The sequence below is a fragment of the Suncus etruscus genome, chromosome 2 (assembly GCF_024139225.1).
Source record: "Suncus etruscus isolate mSunEtr1 chromosome 2, mSunEtr1.pri.cur, whole genome shotgun sequence".
Classification (NCBI taxonomy): domain Eukaryota; kingdom Metazoa; phylum Chordata; class Mammalia; order Eulipotyphla; family Soricidae; genus Suncus; species Suncus etruscus.
Genome location: NC_064849.1, coordinates 166,543,681 through 166,570,838, shown reverse-complemented (window position 1 = coordinate 166,570,838; position 27,158 = coordinate 166,543,681). Strand labels below are relative to the sequence as shown.

At 41.1% G+C, this 27,158-nt stretch overlaps 1 protein-coding gene across 1 annotated transcript in view; it reads right to left on the bottom strand.

Moving 5' to 3' along the window:
* MAN2A1 (mannosidase alpha class 2A member 1) overlaps positions 1–13,082 on the bottom strand; it is a 202,746-nt gene extending 189,664 nt beyond the window's left edge. Inside the window, exon 1 of the mRNA XM_049769175.1 lies at positions 12,944–13,082. Coding sequence (XP_049625132.1) covers positions 12,944–13,078 — 135 coding nt within the window. The 5' untranslated portion in view covers positions 13,079–13,082. The remainder of the gene's footprint in view (positions 1–12,943) is intronic.
* Positions 13,083–27,158: the final 14,076 nt, after the last annotated feature.

Genomic DNA, 27,158 nt, shown 5'->3' with positions numbered 1-27,158 from the left:
GCTCAATTTCCAGTTTTTGGAGGAATCTCCGTATCGTTTTCCATAAAGGTTGGACTCGACGGCATTCCCACCAGCAGTGAATTAAGAGTTTCTTTCTCTCCACATCCCCGCCAGCACTGCTTGTTCTCATTCTTTGTGATGTGTGCCAATCTCTGTGGCGTGAGATGGTACCTCACAGGTCAGTCATGTTTAAAAAATGAATCATATTTTTTATTCAAAACCATGCAAAAAATCAATTAAAAATGGATTAAAAATCTCAAAATCAGACCTAAATCTATAAATTATATTGAGGAAAATATGGGTGGATTCATGACATTGAATCTAGAGGCATCTTCAATGATATAATAAAAGAAAATAAAACACAGATAAATAAATGGAATTCTACAAACTAAGAAGTTGCTGCACTGCAAAAGAAATGTTGGCTAGAATTAAAAAGACATCCTATATAGACTGAGAAAATATCTGCTGACCATTCATCTGACAAAGCGTTAACATTCACAATATATAAAGCACTGGTAGAACTTAACAAGAGCAAAAATAAATAAATAAAATAGTGAGGGGGTAATCATGATGCTTTAGTATATTATAAAAAAATAGTGAAGAGGCAAGATATGAACAGATACTTCCTCAATGAAGTCATACAGATGGCCAAAAGGTATGTGAAAAAATGCCCTGTATCCTTATTAAGGAAATGCAAATCAAAATGAACTATCATCTCATATAGAGATTGGCACACGTCACAAAGAACAGAAACAACCAGTGTTGGCATGATGTGGGAGAAAAGTGTCCCTCATTCCCTACATGTGGAAATATTAACTAGTCAAACTATTTTGGAAAACAAATATGGTCACTTCTCAAACTAGGAACTGAGCTTCCATCTAATCCTAAAATCACACCTTGGCATCTAACCCAAGGGCCCAAAAACTCTATTCAGAAAAGACATTTTCAGCCCTATGTTCATTGCAGCACTATTCACAATAGCCAACATCTGGAAAATACCCAAGTGACCAAAAGCAGATGAATGGATAAGAAATTACAGCGAAATACTACTCAGCTATAAAAAATAAAAATTTTTATGGAACTTTCTGCTGTATGGATGGATTTGGTAAATGAAGTAAGTTTGTCAGAGTTAAACCATCTGGCAGAATGATTTGTGTTATGAAGGGCATAAGAGACATATTAAGAAAACAACAAATGTACAGAGGCAACAGAAATTGAAAACTCGTCCTTGGTAGGAAGGTGAATGATACTGTTGCAGGCAAGTAAGGTAGATAGGAGAGGGCGAATCTGGGGGGCCGAGGAAGCAGAGGGAGGGAGGAGGACAAACAATGGCGGAGGCTGTGGTGTAGAAATGCTTTATGCATGAAATTTCTGTCATCACCTATAGTCTAAACACAGTACCCAATATTAAGTCTCTTGCGTCTCCAACACCTCCGTTTAACTGGCACCAGAACAGAGTTCTTAATTCCTCCACTGGCAAAAGGCAGGATCATCAGTCACCATCAGCTAGGAGATGATTTAAGCATTTTAGGGTATGCTCAGAAGTCTGATCTTCAGAATCACTATTTCCTGAAACCTTCAATGTGGAGCATCCTTAACAAACATTTTGCTCTTGCCTTCAATACCTCACTCACTCTCCCTCAGCCCATCTGTCTTTTCTGTTCTTACAACCTAGAAATAAGCATTTCACCCCAAATATCATTCAAAAATAAAGTCAGACTTTTGAGTTCCACACTGCAATGCTTTTCTGAAATCCTTCCTAGGACAGTCTTATCTTGTCTTAGGTATGCCGATCAATGAACTGGTTTCTGACTATTTGAATACAAGCTGCTTCATTTTATTAGCATCTGCCACACAATAATCTAAATGTAAGAAGAAGACTAGCATTTGGCTCCACTACTTCCTCGCAAAGCACAGCCCCAAGTGAGCTCATTCATTCCTACTAGGTTTCTACCTCAGAATCTCCTCTCCCTCTCCCAGATCTCTCTCCCCCGCCTTCCCTCACTCCCTCCCTCCAGTCTCTCCCCTCTCCCTCTCACTTGGAAAGTTCCACTAACATACAACTCTCATCACCAAAGCTACTCTTGGCTTTGAAAATTATCTTCAACCAAACCATACCCCCTGTCCTGCTATCAGCAGATTCCAAAGGTCCTAAAGAGAGGAGGAGAAATTTTTCTGATTCACAGCACCCATCACTTCCCTTCATTAGATATATAACAAAACCCTGACACTACTGCTTGCAAAATATGGAGGTTTTTCCCTTATTCTTGATTTTAGTCAATGCAGTCCTGGTAGCAAAGACTTCTATTGCATTATGTCTGTGCTATCTCAAACAGAAGCCTTTCTGCTTCTGCCTCTTCCCACACACTGCTACCAAAAAATCTAGATAGCATATTCTCTGAAATCTCTTCCAGTTCTAAAATTTTCTATGAAATTTATTCTCCAATACTGCTTTTCTCAGTTTCATGATCTGCTCAAAAGCTCTAAACAGTTGCCACCATCTAAGTCAAAAATGCACAGATTCAGGCAAATCACAATTTCAAATTAACCTACTGCATTTCCCTATTGTTACAACCTAAACCCTCCCCTCTTACCAAGTTGCTGGCTCTTCCAGGACACCAGACTCAGGAAGCTTTGTACTTAATGCAAACAGTGTCCTTTCTCCCTTCAATGGCGTAGTCAATGAGAAAAGGCCCAGTTTCTGGCCCATATCCTCTGGTTGATTTGAGAAAGGTCATTTGCCAAAACACTACTCCTGAATTCCATTTAGGACCTTGAGCCATAGTTCAGCAGGCAGGGTGTTTGCCTTGCATGCAGCCGACCTGGGTTTGATTCCTGGCATCCCATATGGTCCCCAGAATGCTGCTGGGTATGTCCCAAAAACAAAAACAAAAAAAAAATGATTTAAGATTATCAACTCTTGTTTACTACTACTTCCTGTAGCTAGAGAACCTGTACACACTCCACAAATCTGTTTAATAACACTTTAATAACAATCTGGAAATAACAATCATTCATTAATATTTATTATATTTAGGCACTATTTTAATTTTCAAACTCTTTCAATGAATAATTATTCATTCTTAAAAATGAGTATGTAGAATCTCTCGAAACACTTCTCACAACAAAGTCCTTTCAAAGTAAGTAATTCATCAGTGACCACACTCTCCATAGTGTCAAGCTCAACAGTTAAGTTCTCAAATATGCATGAGAATGGTACAACAGAAGGGTCACTGAATTCTAAGTGAGGATGGTGGCCGAAATCTGGTTTATTATGAACAGGGGCACTTGCTGAGATCTATGTGATCTATATCTTGCTGTCCTATGTGAAACAACAGCAAGTATAACATATGATCTAGAAGGATTCATCCTACTCTAAGATTCTGTAGCTGGCTTTTTTATGACTTTACAGGGGTTTGAGTAATACTTAAGAAAAAAATTCTTTCACAAAATTCAAAAATCTCCAATTCTGTACTTTTTAGAAAGAAAATAATTCTGAGTGATTTCCACTGTCAAGATGCTCTAATGTTTCACAGCTAAATTGTTGTACAATGCTCAGGCCATCGGTCCAGAGTGACAGCACAGCTGGTTTGACCCCTGGCGTCCCAGATGGTCCCCCAGCTAGAAGTAAGAGTAATTGCTGAGCACAGAACCAGCGCATCCTGGGTGTGGCCCAAAAATAAGAAAAGAAAAAAAAAAAAAGTCAGGCCCTATGAATTTCAGATTCTTCCTATCTATTGGCATGAAAGACCACTGCAAATTGCATTTTCAACCCCAAAGCTGGAAGAGTTTATACTTCCCATTCCCAAACTAAACCTATCTGTTCTAGAAGAAACATGTTCAGTGATGACCAAATTCTCTGGTCCTCCAGAATCCTGAGCAGCAGGATGGATTCAGCAGTGGAAGAGACATCTGCTCTGCCCTTGGAGAAGCAATTAATTTCCAAAAGTACCTGCCTGCAAAGGAAACCAAGGCATAGCTGCACCAAAGATAAAATGACAGTTGAATACATTTTAAAATGGGGAGAAGGTAGGTACCCAGAAATTGCAGGACCACTAAATGAGATCAATTTTATGCATTGACTTCAAACTAATGATGAAAATCAATGATGAGAATAAAATCTCTAAGGACACAAGTGGAATATTGACTTGAACCTTTACAGAGGAGATGACAGAAGTAACACACAGTGCTAGAGCATTTAAACAGGGTACCTGCCTTGTAAATGGCCAACCTGGATTCAATCACTGTCCCCCACATTGGTCTTCTGAGCATGTCAGGAGTGATCGCTGAGCCCAAAGCCAAAGGGGAAACATGAGGCCGGAGAGACAGCACAGCAGTAAGGTGTTTGCCTCGCAGCTGACCCAGGACGGACCTAAGTTCTATCCCTGGCATCCCATATGGTCCCCCAACCTGCCAGGAGCCATTTCTGAGTGCAGAATCAGGAGTAACCCCTAAGCACCGCTGGATGTAGCCCAAAAACCAAAAGTAAATAAAGAAGAATTAAAAAGGCAAACCCTGAACATAGCCTGGTTCAGTCAAGAAACACAAACAAAATAAAATCCTATAAATCTTTAAGAGTGAAGAAGAATAAAAGCTAGCATGAATGCCAGAGGGAACGCTAGGCAAAGCACTGCATGTGATAACCAGAACAACATACATACCCCAACCAGGCATAACGCAAGGTGGTCCCGGTGACCCTGTAGCACTGGTGGGTGTGCCCCACATAAAAAAAATTAACAGGAATTAGAGTAAGCACACATGTCAGCACACACTTGTGTCTCTGTGGAGCAGCGCCAGAATAACCCCCTTGATCTTCTGTGTTAAGGTCAACAGACCTAGATCCAGAGACTAGTACTGACCAGTCATAGATCAATCCGGGAATCGCAGCCAAAACAAAGCATCATAAAGGCATGGTTTTTCCTTTCTGAGGTTGGATGAATTCATGAGTCTGTTCTGTCCAATTCACGCTCCAGAACCTTCCATCCCACGCAAACTGTGGTGAGACACTTTGAGGTGATAGAAAGGGAACAAACGAAACCTGTCAAGCATGTCCACACTGAAGGGCACAAGTTCCAGGAGGATGCTTGGAATTCTATTGAGCGTATGTTACGCTCACTCTAAACCACCCTCTCTGAAAACACGAAGTTTGACAAGTGCTTATCAAAGAACAATTCCAGGATTTCCGTTTGTTACTAATTAACACACTTCTGCTTCCACAGATATGATGGCATTATTTGTTCCAATGTAAATAATAGAGAAATACAATTTGAAACCAGGGACTAGGCAACATTTTATACTAAGGGCCAAAGAGTAAATATCTTATGCTCTGTGGGCCAGATGGCTTCTGTCACAGCTACTCAACCCACCCTTGAAGCGTGAAAGTAGGCAAGTTATTATTTTTTTTTAATTAAAACAGAGAGTGTGTGGCTATCCGGAAATATTCAACCAGCTACAAACTTAAGAACCATTCTTAGTCTGTGGCCTTCAAAAGTTAGTTACTGATGCAAGAAGCTATTCACCCAGAATATCAATCTTTCACCCTATCCACACTATACCTCCTCAGTTCTTCATAAAACAAAAACTAGAACAAAGTAAGATACACAGGAGGAACATTTCCATCTACTTTATTTCTCAGTTACTACCCCTTCCTTGTCTGCAGAATAGCAAATTGCAGTATGCAGAATCACCTCTATTAAAAGAAATAATCACAATATAATTAGAAAATAAGAAGTTTGCCTAAAGAAATTTCTGGTACCACAAATTATTTTTGTATACCACTTTGCACTGAGAATCAACCAATATACCTTATCCTTTTGTGATAAAAGCCAAGGGGATTAGTGTAAATCTCTTTATTTTTTCAAGAAGATGATCTATTCACTAACCCTGAACATAGTTCTTTACAGGATAAGTATACCGTATTTTCCGGTGTATAAGACGACCCCCTAATTTTGCAGTTAAAACATAGGTTTAGGCCTATATCCGCTGTATCAGACAGAATCACCACAGTGAGCCAATCACAACAAGCAAAGGTTCAAAGGTTCTACTGGAATAGACTTCCTCTCTGACTCTGGCCGATCTGAGCAGGCTTTTTGACAGTGTACGTTTGGGTCCAGAACATTGTCTAATTTGCATGCATAAGAAGCCTGCTTGGATTGGCTGAGTTAGAGAGGCAGAGGATCCGAGCAGCCTGGCAGTGATTGGTGCAGGATCGAGTTGGAAAATTCGTTTTGTGGCAATGTTCAGACGATTTTCATAGCGGCCTATCAAAACGTTTTAAGATGACCCCCGACTTTCGGTTGACATTTTTTTGGTTTCAAAAAGTCGTCTTATACACTGGAAAATACTGGTATCCAATTTGATTTGGGGGCAGGGGGTTTGGGACCATACCCAGTGGTGTTCAGGACTTACTTCTGGCATACAAGGATCACTCATGGTAGGGGACCATCTGAAATGCTTGAATCAAATGCAGATCTACTATCACTCCAGTTCCTTAAGAACGACTTTTTGGGAGGGATAGAGGGGCACAGGGATCACTCTCGGCAAGGTTCAGGGGACCCTATGGGATACCAGGGTGAAATTCAAGTGTGCCTTGTGCAAGACAAACACCTTGCTCCAGCCCCAGAATATCAAATATGTTCTTTCTTTAAAATATTTTTTATTAAAGAACCACGATGTAGTGATTCCTAGTTGAGTTTCGGGCACACAATGTGTCAACTCCAATACCACCACCAGTGTCAACCTCCCTCCACCAGAGTTCCCAGGTTCCTGCCCAAATCCCACAAAACATATTCCATTTTAAAAGACTATTTTCAGTGGACCAATCTTCACTTTTTTTATTCAGTGTTCACACAAAGGCAACCTACCCTTATATTTTCTATGGTCTTTCATAATTCAAACTGTAAGTGAAGAATAGGCATCCAAAGTAAGGTTATAATGCAACCATGAAAATATGCTAGAATTCCTTTCAAGTATATGAAAGAGCCCTGTGAGCAGTCTCCTTCCTACAAATCGCAAAATGCCAACAAAGTGCAGTCATTATAAAGAATAGTCCTAACAGGGTTCACTTTTCTCCCAAAGCACATTTGCCAAAGAGGCTAGGGACATTTTCATCTACTCCATCTTGGGGAAGGGGAGCATAGAGACCATATACTGAGATCATGGACTGTTGTTTAATTGCCTCGGATGTACATAGCCTGGGTCAGCTTGAATCTTCAGTACTACATATGGTACCAGGAATGACGCCTGAGCACAAAGCCATGTAGAAGTCCCAAAGTAAATATCTCACAATACAGATAGGACCCCCATGCAAAAGAATTGCTCAACCCAAAATGACAATATTAAGGAAACAGTGAAATGCTCGCTGGTTGGCAGCCAAAAGTAACAAATGCCCAGTTTAAAACTAAATTACTTCAAAGGTTACTCTTTGTTTCTGTGGGAAACAATTTACAAATTCAATATAAAATATTTACTGGGACACAGCATGCACTAATCTGCACAAAAGAACAAATATCATAACTTTACATGTATACTCACAGCAAATCTACAAAATGTCCTCAACAGATCTAGTTCATTCAAATAAAAATCATTTATTTGCTATCACATAGCAAATTTAGCAATATTCAATCAGTCAGCCTAAATTCTACCTCACTACAATCAATCTTCTGACAAGTATAAATCTAAACATAGTTTCAACCTTAAAATTTGCAACTTGGCTTGAAATTCATAATGAAACAGAAATGGACTTTACTTAAAACAGTCTACTTCTTCTCTGGAACAACCTTGTAATGTGGACGACAAAAGCAGAAAAATCTGTGGGTTTTAAGTCTCGTCTCGTCTTTATTTCACATGTACTGCCTAAGTGAATACTAGCATGAACCTGGACACCAGAGAGAAGGCACCAAAAGCACAACAGAGATTTGATCTGTGACCCAGCAGCCAGACTGCATATCCAGAAGAGAATCCCCATCTTACTGGTCTCTATGGAAGGGAAAAACTCAAATTGCTGGGCTCAAAACACAAAATGAAAGCAGGCCGCAGCAGCAACTACTTCTCTAAAACGTTCAACATATACTACAGTCTTCTGGAAATGCCACGGTTTCTCAACTGCTATCATCATAAAAGCATTAGCTGACTCATGAAGATAGTAAACTGACTCAATGTTTTGTCCACAGCCCACATATCCCTGATGGAACGATTAGGAACCATAGATAAAGTCCCTTTTGGGTAAACTAAATTGCAACACCTACCTAAGGATGGGTTTAGACCCTGAGAGCTGTGTGCCTCTAACTACATCTCAGTAAATTCGGTTTCAAAAGGAAGAGGCTAAGTCTCCAGACCGGAAGTGACAGCCACTGTGTTGTTTCAGCTTAGGAGTCAGTGCAGTGGCATAGCTGCACTAGAGCCAAGGTGAAAAGCAGCTTTTACAAGGCCTTCCCAGATGCTCACATTCCTGTTGCCTTATTAATCTAAGCACTACTGTCATTCAAAGTTCTACTGCTCTCCAAAAGTCGCAGACATTAAACAGATACCCTGAGAAATGAGGCAAACTCACTTAAACACATGGCACAAACCTCAGCAACAGTGCTAAGAAATAAAAAACCAAGAGCCAGTGCAATAGGGTGTCAAGCGGAGAATCTTAATTCCCACAAATTCTCAAGAAGTCATAAAAAATGGAGACTGAGGAGAAAACTCTTACTAAACATCGTTTTGTTTTTTTTTCCAAATAAAAGGAAGAAAGACACCGAATGGGTGAGGAGACGCAATGGGCCATAGCAGAACAATACTGGTAACTTGGGGGTGATCATGTGGTAGTAACATACATGGAAGAGGTGTGATATTGTACTCCTAAAATATAAACAACCTTGCAAGCCAATGCTACTTGAATAAAAGCCAAACAAAACATGTAAGACAAAAGTTTCTGTAAATAAAATATATCAGAGAGGCAAAGCATTTAGGTCTATTGTTGCACATGTACGGTGACCGAAAAATAATATTTTTACAAGCATAAAGTCCCCACCTTTAATCCTATACTAAAAATCTGCTAACACTATCGGATTTGACACATATTACCTGTCACAAAGTTAAAGCTTGAACGTGTCTCACAATTTCCCTAAATTCTGATCTCTGAAGAGACTCTGAAGAATGAATATTAATGCGGATTGATTGCCATTTGCCTATGTGTTAGACTAACTTGTTAAATGTTTTAAGAAGGAAACAATGGCTTAAATAATAGAATGTTTGTTTTACAGGTTCAATGTTTTTAAGTGCCTAAGGGCCACAGTTGCTAAATGCCAAGTTTACTCTATCATAATCCACTGAGTCCTTCACCCTTCTAATTTACCACTCCCTCCTTTACCTCAGTTCTGTGGTTAAGAACTGAATTCTGCTGTAAATGTTGTTTCTTACAAATTTTCCGTTCCATTTTCTTATAAACCACATAACTGGTATTTGTCTTCCTCCTTCTGACTCATTTTGTTTAGCATGATTCCCTCCACTTTTAGCAAAAGCAAACTTGAACCTTTTCTGATAGTGAAGTAATATTCCAATGTGTACTGTATCCTATTTGCCCACACAGCTCTTGTTCCCAACAGTGTACTTCTAACACTTGGCTACTGTAAATAGGACTACAACCAATATAATGAGAGTGAATCGGTGTGCTGAATTCTTGGTATAAGAGTAGAATTATACAGTAGTTTTGGTTTTAATTTTTTGAGAAACCCCCCCATACTATAGGTGTGAAATTACCAATCATTTGAACTTTTCATTTCCCTGAAAATTAATGATGAAAAAGTTATTCTTGTGTTTTTATCTGCCATCTCTGTCTTCCTTGGTATAATCTTTGTTCAGTTCTTGTCCCTATCTATTTTTTTTTCCTGTTTTTTGGTTTTTGCTAATTTAGTTCTGTCAATTCAACATGACTTTAATGGTGACACAATATACTATTACAAGTAACTTCAACTGTCAGCAGCTTATGAAACAGGCTTCTAAGAAGCTATAAAACACTCCAGGAAGCGTTTTTCACTGTTTTCATTCATTCATTCATTTATTTCTGTTTGGATTCTTACAAGTTACCCTCTTAGTATCTTTAGGCCCTGCCCAGCCTCCCATTCAAAAAGGCATTTTTTTTCTAGCAAAGATGTATTAACCCTGAAATACACACACAAGCTAAAACACACCGCCACCTGTTGCATCCAGGCCTCGGAGAAATTCCAGAAGCAGAGAAGGCAGGACTTCTGAGGACTTTGTCATAAGTGGGGTAGGGAGGCAGTTGTATCAGGGTAAAAGGGATTAAACCATGGGGCTGTGCAGCTTCTGCCTCAATGTCCTGCAAAGTAGTGAAAAGAGTCTTGCGAGAAAGGGATAGAAGAACACAGAAGAACAGTGAACAAACTGTTCTCTAAGACAGTCACAAACAAAGCATGTTTATAGGATGGACCATAAGCCTCACCAAGGTTCTAGATTAAGTAAAAGAAAGCAGATGGACAATTTGTAAAAATTAGTCTCTTCAATACTAATCTATTCTACTACTAGATCTAGTGGCTAAATAACTTGGCTGTATTAAACTTCAGGTATTCAGCATGAAACTCACCAAGAAAATAGAAAAAGAAACAACCCACTATGTTTCTCCCAGTAGAAATAAAGGTGCATGTACCTGGGAGTTAGATCAACTCAAATGGTAGTTTTCATTTGTTTCTGAAATCAGCTCAGTTCTGAAAAGGCATGAATCTCAGGCTTCGTTTCAAAACAAAAAGCAAAAAAAAAAAAAAAAAAAATATATATATATATATATATATATATATATATATATATGTACCTTCATTGGGGCCTCATAATTATTTTTGGCTTTTGGCCCTCACCTGACGATGCTCAGGGCTACTCTGGGCTCTGCTCTCAGGAATCATTTCTGGCAGACTAGGGGACTACTGGGAGGCCAGGTCTCAAAGCCAGGATTAGCTATGTGCAAGGCAAGCACACTACACACTATACTATCTTTCTGGCACTTCGTAATAAATTTGTTTTCTAAAAAGTCACACCAAGTATCAACGGAACTATCTCCCTAGTAAATATCACCCATTCCATACCCCAAACTCTTGTGCCACAGCGCCCTTAATTCTGATCATCTTATCTTTCAGCAGAAGGCCAGGGCTTAAACAATAGGCGAAAGTGCAAATTGGCATGAGCAGACAGTGGCTGACAGCCAAAATCCTGTTCAACTCTAACTTTTGGCTGGATGACTTTGGGCAAATTAATTTCTCCAGCAAGACTCAATTCCCGACACCTATTGGGGTGGAGAGATCAAATTTATTGTGCAAGACACGAAGGCTCACGTCAGGGACAAATAGGAGGCTTCTTTCGGCTCCTTATTCTTTTTCTGTCCCACTGCTTTAAGGTTCCGTGATAGCAAGTAAATAAGCTGACAAGGAGCTTCCTTTACTCCAAACACACAGCACCAGATGTCTCAGAAAGGGAACTTGAGAGCAGAGTTCAGTACACGGCCTTTCAAACTTCCCCTGAACAAAAAAACAGGATATACACACAGGTCCCCTCTGCCACGGATTGCTGTCACCATCCAAAAGCTTTCCACGCCAACAGAACTTGAAGCTCATGACATGGTTGTAGGGATAGATATTAAAACACTGAAATTAAGTTTGCCTAAAATTTCCTAGAAGCTGAATGAGTCACTCCTTTAATAAGAGTAAAATGTCAAGGCTGCACAGAGCCCAGCCCCAGATGTCGGCATAATTCTTTCCCAAGTGATAGTCAAGCCAGAGGCAGAGGACATTTTTCAAGCTAATGCTTTAAGTATAATATATCACTTTTTGTGCTTTTGTCTTTCCTGTAATGGAAATACAATCTGAAAGGGGGGGTGGAAGGGTCAGGGGGAGTGTCGCAGAACATATAACTGCAAAAGTGTAAACATTTTAAACAAGCGCAGAACGCCTCATTTTGCTGTGGTTTCGGGTTTGTCTTTTTTTGTTTTCCGCCAACTGTGTTCTCCAATCTAATCAACAATCCCATGAAAACTGCAAAGTCGAGCTCTGGAGCAATCCCCTACACTTGATGTTCCTCTGCCCGCAAGGCCTTGCCAAACTGGACGCACGTGTTCCTGGTCGGGATTTTTTTTTAGTACCTTTCACCTGCAAAGTAGGCGGCGTGCTTTGAAAATACCTCCGAAGGAGTCTGTCTCGGACTTTGGGGAAGAAAATCCCGCGATTCCATTTCGGTTGAAAGGAAGCATTCGCCCGGCACATCGAGAGAGCAGCGTCCGGACCCCGGCCGCGGAAGCTGCCCAGGAGCAGGAGCGCCAGCCGTGCCCGCGGGGTCCGCGCTCCGAGCTCAGCGTCCGGACCGCGAGCGGCCGCGGCAGGGTCGCTTCTGAGCTCCGCGGGCCGGCCCGTCCTTCCGGGGCCGACGGGCAGCACCCGGCCCGGGGCGAAGAACGGCGCTGCGCCGCCCGGGTCCGGCCAAGCCGTCGCCGCGGAGCCCGCACGCGCCTCCCGGTCCCGGCGCCCCGCAGCGCGCGGCGCCGGTTCGGACAAGTTTCGGCCGCGGCCGGGCGGGGTCCTGGGCCGTGGCGCGCGCGAGCCTCCCGCCCCGGGACGCGCTTCGGGCGGGGCGCGCGGGGCTCCGGGCGCGCTCCCAGCCCGGGTCGGGGCTCCCGCCCGCCGGCGCGAGGGCGGAGGAGCGGGGCGCCGGGGACCCGGGGAAGGCGCGGCCGGGGCCACTTTTCCCGCTTTCCGACACGGCAGAGTCGCGCGGGCCGGGCTCGCGAGCCGAGGGTGCGGCCGGCCGGGAGGGAGGGGAATGAGGGGAGGGGAGGGAGGGGACGGGACGGGACGGGACGGGACGGGACGGGAGGCGACGGCGCGCAGCCGGGAGCGCCCGAGCCGGCGGCGGGCGCGGGGTGAGGAGCGGGGTGCGGGCGCGGGCGCGGGGCGCTGACCTGCGGGAAGGCGCCCTCGCGGCGCGGGCTGTCGGGCCGGTCCAGGTGGCCGCGGTCCAGCATGAGGTAGAGCGAGAAGACCACCACGCAGAAGATCGCGCTGCCGAACACCGTCAGCTGCCGGCTCAGCTTCATCGCGGCGGCGCGGCCGGGGTCCGCTCGGGGCTCGGCTCGGCTCGGCTCGGCTCGGCTCGGTCGGCCCGCCTCGCTCTCGCCCTCCCTCCCTCCCGCCCTCCGCCTCTCCTTCCCTCCCGCCCTCCGCCTCTCCCTCCCTCCCTCCCTCCCTCCGCCCGGAAGGGGCTCGCGGCGGCGGCGGCGGCGGCGGCTCGAGGCGGGGCCCCGCTCGGTGCCCGGCAGGGGGCGCGGGCCGCCGGCGGGAGCGCTCCCAGCGCGCGCCGCTTCCCGCCCGCGGCCGCCCGAGGAGCCGGCAGCCGGCGGCAAAAGTTTGGCTCCCCGAGCGGGGGGCCTCCGCGGCGAGTGCGCCCGACCCTGCCCGGCGGCTCCGAGGCCGGCGGGGCGCGCCTTCGGGCCACAGCGCGCGGGTCCTGTCGCCGCCGCCGCCGCCGCCGCCTCCCGCGCGCCCCGGAGCCCGCAGCCGGAGGAGGACGAGGACGAGGAGGAGGACGACGACGACGACGACGACGACGACGAGCGGCCGCGGAGCAGAGCAGAGCGCGCGGGCCCTTCCCGCCGCACGCCCGGCCGGAGGAGGCGCGAGGCAGCCGCCGGAGCCCGTCCGGAACGCAGCGCCGGCTCCGCAGCCCGAGCCCCAGCCCGAGCCCGAGCCCCGCCGGCCGGGGGCGGAGTCCCGGCGGCCAATGAGGACGCGGCCCCGGCGCCTCCCGGGGAGACCCTCCCCCTCGCCTCCCTCCCCGCCGGGGTCGGTCCGCGCCGCGCCCGCAGCCCCGCTCTCCCCCGACCGCCCGGAGCCGGCCCGAGCCGCGCCGGGACTAGGCTGCGGGACGACGGGCCGCTCGGCTCCTGGCAGCCCGGCGCTCTCCACGCTCGGACGGGCTCCGGGGCAGTGGCGGGGAAAAGCTCGCCGAGAGCCTCCTCCGCGCACGAGATGCGCCGCCGCCGCCTCGAGCCAAGGAGCCCGCAGGCGCCGCTCCCGAGCTCCGCGGAGTCTCAGCCGCGCTGTGCCGCGGACCCGACCTGCGGGGACCCCGGCGCGGCACACCCGGCCGCCGGGCACCCAGCCTGGGCCTCCGCCTTGGGGCTTCCCTCCGAGTCCTGAGCCGCTTGGCTTCGGCTTTCCCGGCGCGAGGAAGCCGAACTCCGTGGCTCCCAGACCGCGAACTCGCACACCAGCCCGCCGCCTCCCACCGCGGAATCACGTTTCTTTCTTGCCTGCTGCCGTCTCTGCGTTCATTGCCATCGAGCTTCAGCCAACGCAGTGTGGACATCACTCAACATCTTTGAATCTTGGCTTTCGAGCATCTCTGCTTAACGAGCAGTAATGTTTGATTTTTAGACCTCGTTGATATATATGCCTTACACGCCGTAGCATGTAAAAAGGTGCAGCAGAAAGGAAATGGAAAGGGTTTAAGAAATCCCGACCCAAAGTGGCTTCTTCGAACCGACTCCATCATGGCTCGAATCACGTGTAGGAGTTAGTTAATGATTATTCAGCTCCAGCTGTTCCAGGAGTATTCCCAAGAGAGATTAGGAAGAAGTTTGGGTTGATTTCACCTTTGGGCTTGAACTCAATGTTCATTCCCTTGCTGAAAGAAAATTACATGCTAGTCATGGATGCCGTACATTCATTCATACATACGTACGATCTGGACATCCCAGTTCATCTTCTATGACTGTGATGCGATACCAAATGGCAACTACATATGACTTTTATGACTTGAGATAATTAGAACTGAGTAAATGACATTAGAACCAGGACCAACGATGGAAATGACAGCCACAGTTCAGTTAGGTGGTGAAAACCAAAGCTTCTTTCAAAATTTAATTAGGCTACAATATAATAGAAACGATTACTTCAAATCAAAACAAAATGTAAAATTTCAGATTGTTGAACTATAGCTGCCCCATTTCTAATATAAAAGTAAAGATGTGGATTGTTAAATAAGTTCCCAAAAAGTGCATTGGTTTGGGCCTAGCTAAAATTGACCATCTTGAATCTCAGTCCCACTATCTCTGGAGAGAAATTGCCGTCTAGAACCTGAAGAAGTTTAGACTTCTCTGCTTAAAACCTATATGGGACTGGAGAGGGAATTACTGGATTTACGGTGCTTACCTTGCACTGCAACTGCCCTTGTGTTGATTTTTCTAGTACCATTAATTTACCTGAGCAACACAAATTAAAATAAAATAATGTTTAATCCTACACACGCTGGGGCTGCAATGATAGCACAGAGCTAGGACATTTGCCTTGCACACTATTGACCCGGAACTACCTGGGTTCAATCCCCAGCATCCCACATGGTCCCCAATCCTATCAGAAGCGATTTCTGAGCACAGAGCCAGGAGTAACCCCTGAGTGCTGCCGGGTGTGGCCCCAAACAAAAAGGAAAATTCCACACACAAAAATGTTTGTGACGGGCCGGAGCGGTGGTGCAGTGGTAGAGCTTTGCCTTGCACACTGCTGACGACTCCTAGGACGGACTGCGGTTCGTCCCCAGATGGTCCCCAAAGCCAGGATAGATTTCTGAGCGCATAGCCAGGAAAAAACCCTGAGCATCACCAAGTGTTGCCCAAAATCAAAAAACCAAAACAGAAGAAAAATGTTTGTGACAACCTTTTTTTAGGGAGATGCCTTTGGAGTAATTCAGAGTCTCTTCAAAATCCACCACCATCACCTTTATTTGGCCTCATACACCAAACAAAGATCAACTATCATCATACTCTTGGGAGAGAAGTGTACACTTTACTTCCCTAAGGATAACTACAAACCAATCCCTCCTCTGTACTCCATGTAAAGACCTAGAAGACACTTGCATCACTGAAGAACTAGTGAAAGGCAAATCACACATCTTTGTGAAAAAGCACATCTTTGGAAATCGTGCGTCTTTGGATGTTTACCACTATAAATCATATATAATGACTGAGGATGCCTCTCTAGAGGTTGGTGTCCTGATACAAATAGGAATGGTAATATATCAGAATAACGGAAACTGCAATAATTATGCAGCAAAGAAAATTTGGGCAAACCTGTCCTAATGGGCAATGAGTATAGACAATCAGAATGTTTGGCTCACTGATTCTGTAGCAGTTAATTGATAAGCACCCTAAAAAATTATTGACTACAATGTATTACATACAATGCAAAGTTCTACAATTGGATATCTATGTGTAAGAAATTAAATATCGATCCATATCTCATACCTTACATAAAAGTCAATTCAAAATGGATTAAAGACCTTGAAATTCAACCTGAATTCATAAAGTTCATTGAGGAATATATAGGCAGAAAAAACATCAAGACCTAGACCTCAAAGATGTCTTTGATGATAGTATGCCAATGGCAAAGATTATATCAGCAAATCTGAATAAATGGACTACATCAAACTAAAAAGTTTCTGTATAGCAAAAGAAACACAGCCTAAGTTTAGAAGTCAGATAACTTTATGGGAGAATATTTTGCACTCATCATATCAGGTAAAGATTTGATATATATAGGATATACAAAGTACTCACAAAGGTTACCTCCACAAAACCAAAAAAAATAAAATAAAATAAAAAATTGGGGAGAGGAAATAAACAGACACTTCTCTGAGGAATAGCAACAGATAGATGGTCAATAGGTACATGAAAAATACTCATCATTATTTATAATTTGGGAAATCCAAGTCAAAATGACAATGAAATATATCAAAAATATTGGGAACAATCTTTGTTGGATGGGATGAGGTATAAAAGGAACATCACAGCTGATGAGAATGCTGCCTGGTCCAACTCTGATGGAAAACAGTATGGAGAGTTCAAGTAAATTCAAAATTGAGCTGCCATATGACCCAGATCCCTCTTTTGAGTATCTATCCCCAGGGCAGAAAAACATTCATTCAAAAGGATGTATGTTACTGCTATTTATTGCAGCACTCAGTACAATACCTAAGACTTGAAATCAACCTAGATGTCCAACAGCAGGGGAGTGGATCACGAAGATATGGTGAATAGTGGAATACTATATAGTTTGTAAGGAATGATGCAGTCATGCAATTTGCTACAACATGTATGTTAAATTAAGTAAGCCAGAAAAAGGATAAGTACAGAATTATATCATTTATATGTGGTATTTAGAATAACTACATGAAGAAATGCAATGGTCTAAATGGGAGTTGACTCAAACACCCTGGTGCTAGACTATAATGAGGAGAGGAAAAGAAACTGAGTGGAGGAGGAGAAACACAAATATAAAAGGATAGAGGCCAGGGACCTAGCAGTTTCAGATGCCTTGATGGAGATTTAAAAAAAAAAATATATATATATGTATATATATGTATATATATATATGTATATATATATATATATATATATATATATATATATATATATATATATCCAAGCCAGTCAACCAAAAATGGAATCAGGAAACCCAAAATTTAACAATTTAAACTTTAAAGGGGCTTATACTGGCAGGCTGGAATTTTGGGGTTGGTATGGGATGCACTTGGTATATATTGGTGGAGGGAGGTCGACACTGGTCATGGAATTAGTCCTGACTCAACTCATTGTATGTCTGAAACCTAGCTATGGACGACTTTGTAAATCACAATGGTTTCAAAAAATTAAATTAGATATAAAAAAATATAAAGTACAGTGCTAGATCACCAAAATCTGACTTGAGTGACTCAAGTGAGCTCAGATGTTTAGTGTTCAGAATTAAATTTGAACTAAAGAAAATGTGTATGTGCTGCATTTAGAAAACCCCTTCAATATGCCACAACACACCTTGCAAATGTCCCACAACCAACCAATATGTGTGTGAGGAATGGAGCTTTTGAGAAAACAAAATATGGAGTTCTTCTAAACATTTACTAGACACCAGTTCAGGATTGATGTTAGTTCCAGGAGACCAAAAACATATTAAAAAGCAGGGCTGGAGACAATACAGGAGGAAGGATGCTTGCCTTTCATGTACCTGAACCGGGTTTGATCCTCAAAACCCCCATAAGGTCTCTGAGAACAAAGTCAGAAGTAGGCCTGAGCACAGCTGGGTTTGACACCCCCAAAAAATAATAACCATCATTATGGTCCATCAGAACAAAAGGAGCCATCATTATGACCCATCAACCAATGTTAATTGTTGTATTGGTCAGCAGATAAAGTCTTGTTATATATGATTCATTATTGTTAGTTATTGTTAGTATTGTTATTATTAGTGAGTATTATTATTATTGTTTTATTATTATTAGCTAGTATTATTATTGTTAATATTGTTAGTTCAATTGAATGAACAACTGGATGATTAGTTTCTGTTCTTGAACTTGTAACGATTTAGCTGACAATATACTCACATTGATTTTCAGTTACTGTTTATTTTTGTTTTGGAGAAGCCCCAGTCAGTGTTCAAGGATTACTCCTGGCTCTATGCTCAGAAATTCTTTCTTTACTTTTTTTTTTCCTGTTTTTTGTATAAATTGATTCATGTTTTATGAAAAATGTGCCATGATCACAGGACGGAATAAAAAGGCTGAACCTATTTGCCATTTTAACATTCATTTATTTTCTTTCTTTATATTAGTAGCTTTATTTAAACACCATGATTACAAATATGATTGTACTTGGGTTTCAGTCATGTAAAGAACACCCCTCTTCATCAGTGCAACATTCCCACCACCAATGTCTGAAATCTTCATCCTCTCCACCCCACCCCACTTGTATTTTAAACAGGTTTCCACTTCCTCATTCATTCACATTGTTGTGATAGTTCTCTAACTGCACTCACCACTCTTTATGGTGAGCTTCATGTTATGAAGTTTCTTTAGCCATTCATCTGTTGAAGGGCATCTTGGTTGTTTCCAGAGTCTGGCTATTGTAAATAGTTCAGCAATGAATATAGGTGTGAGGAAGGGATTTTTGTATTTTATTTTTGTGTTCCTAGAATATATCCCTAGAAGTGGTATAGCTGGATCATATGGGAGCTCAATTTCCAGTTTTTGGAGGAATCTCCTTATCGCTTTCCATAAAGGTTGGACTAGACAGCATCCCTACCAGCACTGCTTGTTCTCTTTCTTTGTGATGTGTGCCAATCTCTGTTGTGAGGTGGTACCTCATAGTTGTTTTGATTTACATCTTCCTGATGATTAGTGATATGAAGCATTTTTTCATGTGCCCTTTGGCCATTTGTATTTCTTCTTGATCAAAGTATTCATTTTTTCTCCCCATATCTTGATGGGATTAGATGTTTTTTCATATAAAGTTCTGTCAGTGCCTTATATATTTTGGATATTAGCCCTTTATCTACTGGGTATTGGGTGAATAGTTTCTCCCACTCAGTGGGTGGCTCTTGTATCCTGGACACTATTTTCTTTGAGGTGCAGAAGCTTCTCAGCTTTTATATTCCCATCTGTTTATCTCTGCTTCCACTTGTTTGGAGAGTGCTGTTTCCTCCTTAAAGATGTCTTTAGTCTCAATATCATGGAGTGTTTTACCTACATGTTGTTCTATATACCTTATGGTTTCAGGTCTGATATCAACATCTTTAATCCATTTGTATTTTACCTTCATACATGGTGTTAGCTGTGGGTCTGAGTTCACTTTTTTTGCAAGTGGCTAGCCAGTTGTGCCAACATCACTTGTTGAAGAGGCTTTCTTTGCTCCATTTAGGATTTCTTGCTCCTTTATAAAAAATTAGGTGATTGTATGTCTGGGGAACATTCTCTGAGTACGCAAGCCTATTTCACTGATCACGGGTCTCTCTTTATTCTAATATCATGCTGTTTGGATAACTATTGCTTTGTAATATAGTTTAAAGTTGGGGAAAGTAATGCCTCCCATATTTCTTTTCCCACGGAGTGCTTTAACTATTCGAGGGTGTTTATTGTTCCAAATGAATTTCATAAATGTTTGATCCACTTCTTTGAAGAATGTAATGAGTATCTTTAGAGGAATCGCATTCAATTTGTACAATGCTTTGGGGAGTAGTGCCATTTTAATTATGCCAATTCATGAGCAGGGTATGTGCTTCCATTTCCTAGTGGAAATGGTGTCCTCTATTATCAAAGGCAAATATCATCCTCAGTGGGAAAAAAACTAAAAGCCTTTCCTCTAAATTCTGGTACAAGACAGGGCTGTCCTCTCTCACCAGTGCTCTTCAACATAGTACTGGAAGTACTTGCTATAGCGATTAGGCAAGAAAAAGATATCAAGGGAATCCAGATAGGAAAGGAAGAAGTCAAGCTTTCACTGTTTGCAGATGTCATGATACTCTACTTAGAAAACCCTAAAGACTCTACCAAAAAGCTTCTAGAAATAATAGATTTATATAACAAGGTGGCAGGCTACAAAATTAACACACAGAAATCAATGGCCTTTTTAAAAATACACCAATAATGATAGGGAAGAGATGGACGTTAAGAAGGCAACTTGACTAAAGACGTGAAGGACCTATACAAAGAAATTATTTCTGACATGTTCGGTGGACCATATGAGATGCAGGGGATCAAATGCCCTGCCTTTTGTGCTATCACTCTGCCCCCACATTGGCTTTCTTATCAATAAGTTGAAGGTCGTTATAGAAAGAACTATATGGAAACCACTAAAATTTTCGCTCTTTCCCCAGTCAGCTGAAAAAACTAATGAAAGACTTGAAAAACTAAGTATGGAAACATTTGTCATATTCCAGTTTAACTCACCAGTGGAAAAGTCATAAAGTAAGGCAGGACTGAGAGGGCCAAATAGGCAAAAGTTGTGTTAGATTTTCCTTTCATGTGTATGAGGTGACATTTCTAATGTGGTCCTAGCAAGGCAACTAAGGGAACAATCTTTCTGATATGGTTTAAACTAAAAGCAAGTCATGAGATATCAATGGAACATTGCATAGAACAAATATTATTAATTGAGTGCCTAAATGTAACTCTGCAGCATATAAGTGGCACATGTTTGAGGTCCTGGGTTTCCCCCAGCAGGCAAAAAGAAAAAATTAATGAGGACTAAAAAAAAAATGCATGACTGCTACAGAGAATGTTTATACCAATCATGAACACAACTACTCAAATGGTAAGGAAGACACTAAATCCTGCTTAGTCACAGTTGAAGAAAGAATCACTAATCTCCCTTGGCTCTCACCTGATTTTTCCTGTCATTTTATAGTGTTTATTTAATCTTTAATACCCATTGTTAATTAGATTCCATATCATTAGCTCTTAGATTTTAGACTTAGATCCTTAATCTTTATATTTTAAACTAGACATTTGTTTGGATGAATTCAACCTGAGATGGCAGAACAAGATAAATTCTCTGGACAACTCAGATATTTCTAGATAATGAGATTCTATTACAAGACCCTCAGATTATATCTGGTAACACTGGGCAAATTTAACTCCTCACCTCTCAGGTGTTACCCTAAATTGTCTGAGTTCCTCAATCCCTAACATAATCATTTATAATGATAAAGATTTAAAAAGGGCAAGAATTTTAAATTCTTACTTTAAGTTTAAGAACTTTAGATAATTTTATGATCAGGTCCATAAAACTCTAAGAACAGACGATTAATTACTTATTACCCTCTACTTAGAGAATCAATTTGCAAGACAATGAATGCATTATTTCTGATGCTCTAAGAATGAAGACCATGACCACTCTTTCTCATGGTTGTGTTTGCAGAAAGCAACCTCAAACAAATAAATATCGTCTTCCAAACAAAGAACAGACTTACTTGCCATATGCTATAAACTCAGTAAATTCTCCATGATCAGCATTACTTGACTGTCACAGAAATCCACTATTGTGGCATGTACCCTTCCATTTGGGACACCAGACCAGCATCTATGTTTATGTTGCTTTGAAATACATGTAGATCTCTAATACATTGATTTCATGTTTTCCAATCATCACATGACTTCTGCCACTGTCAATAGAGTAGTAAGTGTCCAAGCTGTCCACAGAATCTGAAATTACTTCTAAGGTTTCTACCTTCCTGTGCCTTTCATTTCATGAAAGGAAGCTGAGAGTCAACAATTGGCAGAAAAAGAGGTGAAGGAAGAGTGCCCTTTCTTCTTGATCCTTCTTACTGTTTGAAATTATTTATTGACTTTTGTTTTTGATGACCTTCTCCCTACAGAAAGGAAGCTTCTAGAAGTCAGAGATCTTTTCATTCACCACTGTATCTTATAGTGCCTTGCAAGATCAAGGCTTAGTAAATATTTGTTGAATGAATGATTGATTAGTTGAGCCCTTTATCATTTATTATGGCAAAAATCCTCTATGCACATGATTATTAAGGCCAATAATACAATTAATTCTATATATTTCAGATATAGGAAAAGTATTTGTGAGTTAAAATCTCTTTCGTGACCAGAGATAGTCCAGTGGGTAAGGAGCTTGTCTGCATATGTCCAATCCAGGATGTGATCTCAACACTACAGCAAATGGTACCTCAGATACTGTCAAAAGTAATCCCTGAGCATCGAAGTAAGTCCTGACCACTGAAAGCTATGCATCCCCCCCAAAAACTTACTTTCATCTTTTTGTAAGTCCTTGTTTGTGAATACTTATTATTGGAAATATTAGGAAGAGTAGGAGGCTTATTTCTAGTAGATTCCAAACCTTTTTCTGGAATTTCTTTGACTCTGAATTTCAACATTATTTAAATGAAAAGCTTTAGTATTCTAAAGTTTTAAAGATACTTAGTACATTCAAAATTTTAACACTGCGGCGCCGGAGAGATAGCATGGAGTTAGGGCGGTGCATGTCTTGCATGCAGAAGGATGGTGGTTGTGAATTCCGGGATCCCATATGGTCTCCCGAGCCTTTCTGAGCATAGAGCCAGGAGGAACCCCTGAGAGCTGCCAGGTGTGACCTCTTCAAAAGATAAAAAAATAAATAAATTTAACACTGTGGCCCCATTGAGGCCTCCAAAATGATTTGCTCAAAATCTTAGAGATTGGACTAGATATAAAGTTTTCTGTATTGTCTGAAGATTTTTTTTTTTTTTGGTTTTTGGGCCACACCCGGCGGTGCTCAGGGGTTACTCCTGGCTGTCTGCTCAGAAATAGCTCCTGGCAGGCACGGGGGACCATATGGGACTCCGGGATTCGAACCAACCACCTTTGGTCCTGGATCGGCTGCTTGCAAGGCAAACGCCGCTGTGCTATTTCTCCGGGCCCCTGAAGTTTTTTTGTTTTTTTTTTAATGTAATAAAATTTCATTTTAGTCACTGTGATTTACAACATTGTCAATGTTGAGATTTCCTTTTTTTCTTTTTTTTTTTTTGGCTTTTTGGGCCACACCCTGTGATGCTCAGAGGTTACTCCTGGCTATGCACTCATAAATCCCTCCCTGCTTAGAGGACCATTATGGCATTTTCTTTCTTTCTTTCTTTCTTTCTTTCTTTCTTTCTTTCTTTCTTTCTTTCTTTCTTTCTTTCTTCTTTCTTTCTCTTTCCTTCTTCCTTCCTTTCTTTCTTTTTTCTTTCTTTCTTTCTTTCTTTCTTTCTTTTTCTTTTCCTTTATTTCTTTAGTTCTCTTTTTCTTTTTTCATTCTTTCTTTCTTCCTTTTTCTCTTTCTTGCTTTCTCTTTCTTTCTTCCTTTCTTTCCTTCTTTTTCTTTCTTTCTTTCTCTCTTTCTTTCTTTCTTCCTTCCTTCTTCCTTTCTTTCTTTCTTTCTTCCTTCCTTCCTTTCTTTCTATCTATCTTTCTTTCTTCCTTCCTTCCTTCCTTCCTTCCTTCCTTCCTTCCTTTCTTCTTCCTTCCTTCCTTCCTTCCTTCCTTCCTTCCTTCCTTCCTTCCTTCCTTCCTTCCTTTCTTTCTTTCTTTCTTTCTTTCTTTCTTTCTTTCTTTCTTTCTTTCTTTCTTTCTACATCTAGCTTACACCTGCCTCTGCACAGGGGAACTTTTGTGATGTAAAGATAGAATCCTGATAGGGAGAGGCAAATTAAAACAGCAATGAACAGCAATGAGGTACTATGTCATGTCACAGAGATTAGCACACAGCGCCAAAAAAAAAAAAAAAAAGGGAAGAATTAATTCTGGTGGGGATGTTGGGAGAAAAGGAGCTCTCATTCAATGCTGGTGGGAATGCCATCTAATACAGCTTTTATAGAAAACAATATAAAGATTCCTTAAAAAGCTGGAAATTGAGCTCCCATATGATCCAGCTATTCCACAGCTAATAGTAGAAACACAAAAATACAATTCAAAAATGCCTTTCTCGCACCTATATTTACAATAGCCAGAATCCGGAACAACCCAGATGCCCAACAACAGCTGAGTGGCTAAAGAAACTGATACATATATACAATGGAATACTATACAGCCATAAGGAAAAATGAAGTCATGAAATTTTCCTTACATGGTTGGACATGAAAACTGTTATACTGAGTGAAATAAGTCAGAGGGAGAGAGATAGACACAGAATAGTCTCACTCATCTGGGGATTTAAGAAAAATAAGATATAAGGGGCCGGAGAGATAGCATGGAGGTAAGGCGTTTGCCTTTCATGCAGGAGGTCATCGGTTCGAATCCCGGCGCCCCATATGGTCCCCTGTGCCTGCCAGGAGCAATTTCTGAGCCTGGAGCCAGGAATAACCCCTGAGCACTGCCAGGTGTGACCCAAAAACCAAAAAAAAAAAAAAAGAAAAATAAGATATTATTTTAATAATACCCAGAGACAATAGAGATTAGGACTGGAAGGACTGGCCGAAGACATGAAGCTTACCACAAAGAGTGGTGAGTGCAGTTAGAGAAAGAATTACACTAACAACTATCATGACAATGGTAGTGATTGAGATAAATAAAATGCCTGTCTCGAATACAGGTAAGGAAAGTGGGGAGAAGGGAAATGGGAGGCATTGGTGGGTGAAATGTGGCACTGTGAAGAGCTTTTTATGACTGAAACCCAACTACAAACATTTTATAATCATGGTGCTTAAATAAAGATATTAAAAAATAAAAAATTTCAAATAAAGAACCCTGATAGGACACTTGCAAGGCAAATACCCTATCCTCAATACTGTATCTCTGGCCCCAGTGATAGTGTTTCATGCAGTGTTCCAATACCACTTGATGATGCTTCATATCCCCAGTTGAAAGCAAACTGCAGGAAAGCAGGGGGTTTTGTCCTATTTTTTCCCTACTATACAGTATTTCCAGGACCTTGAAACTGAGCCTGAACATGCAGGGACATTTAAGAATATCTGTTGGATGAAGAAAAATTGTAATACAATAATGGGCTAGAGAGATATCACAGGGGTAAGGTGCTTTCTTTGCATAGAGCAGACCCAAGTGTCTAAAGATTTTGTTTATGTATGTGTGTGCTTTTTTATTTTTATGTTTTTTTAATCCTGAGTATCCCTAAGCCCTCTCTACACTTCCCCCTGTGTGTGCATTTATCAAAATAACATTGAAAATATGCTTAGATTGTGTGCTTCTAAACAGTGATATCATGTGTTGATTTATGTATTCATATGTGTTTATGTTATGGTTCCATTTCTATCAAGCTCAATAATGGGAAAAACAAAGTTGTAGTTCAGAGGAATTTGCTTAACAGATGTAATGAAAAGCAAGGAAATGTTAGCTATCAAAGTATGATTAATCATAAAGATAAGTATTTCTGGAAAAAAGAAATAAGAATTCCTCAGATGATGGCAGTATCTGAGAAAACTCACCCTTGTGGATTTTGACCAGAGTTTTAAAACCCAAAGTATAAATTTCACATTTTTAATCTTATATAAACTTAGTTTTACATCATTAACATTTTAGTGTGCAATGATTCATACTTTTGTCTACACCATCGACTCATCTTTTAAAAATATGGAATACTATCTATACCACTTCAGCTCTGTATTTTTTTCTTAAATGAATTGGGTCCTGGCAATGTTCATTTTCTTTGTTAGAATAGTTGCAAACAAAATGTGTTCAGGTTGAGTTTGTTTATTGAGTCATAAACTTACTATTTGTGCATTTTTAGCATTTGTGTTACATTTTAACAAAATGTACTCAAAATACACCATGAATATGTTTCACATATAATTCTAAATCACAATGCAGTAGACATATTATGATCTATTAAATGTGTTTTCTATAGTTGGACATTTATAGCATTTCAACCTGTATATCCTAAAACAAAACACTATTTTTTTCAGTGACTCTGTTTTTGATACTTACTCTATTATAGATCAAGGGTATTGCTGGCTGATTGTTGCCCTTAACTTTCACAAGAAAACCGATGAGGTACTTATATACAAGAAAATGTTTACCACCACTTATATACAAGGAATTGGATGCATATCCAGAAAGCTTAATATCACATCAAGTTTGAACCCTTTACCCATGTTAGGTGCTTAATCACTCGGCTTTGCTAGAAAGTTTATGGTGGAAAGATGATACGAACCTATTTTTCATTATTATTTTATACTCATAAATTATATAGCTCTGAAAGTCATATTGGTAAGAAAAATTGAGATGCCAAATTATATATGTACATATATACAGTTGTGATTATATACATTTATATGTTATATGCATAATAAAATACAAGAACATATATTAAATACAAGATAATGTATATTTATATATAAAATAAAATAGAATATATATTTATATATAAAACACAAGAGACTTTTTTATAAATATAAAATACAAGATAATATATTTTCTATATAAAAACAAGAAAATATGCATATTATATATAAAATACAAGAGAGAAACAAGATAGAATGATTAAAATATGAGTGTTTTCCCTTCTCTTTATTTTAAAGTGGTCATGTTTCATTTGCAATGTGAAAGTGTGCTCTAAATAACTGCATTTACTGAAACATAAAATTTCCTTTCAATGTTTCTTTATCTTATAATTCTCTAGTATAATATTTAGAGCTCTATTCAGCTCAATGAGTGACTTCATTACTAAATTGATGGCACTGGATCATTCTAGCTATGCAAATCAGAAATCCTCAGCCAACGAAGGAAAAGGCAGATAAAAGATTGCATTAAAAATTAAAGCTATGTGTGGAGATGTGGAGATAATGTGCTTACAGTTATTTCTACATATTTAATATTTATGCAATTACAAAGCCAGTCATGACAAATCCTAAATCTTGAGT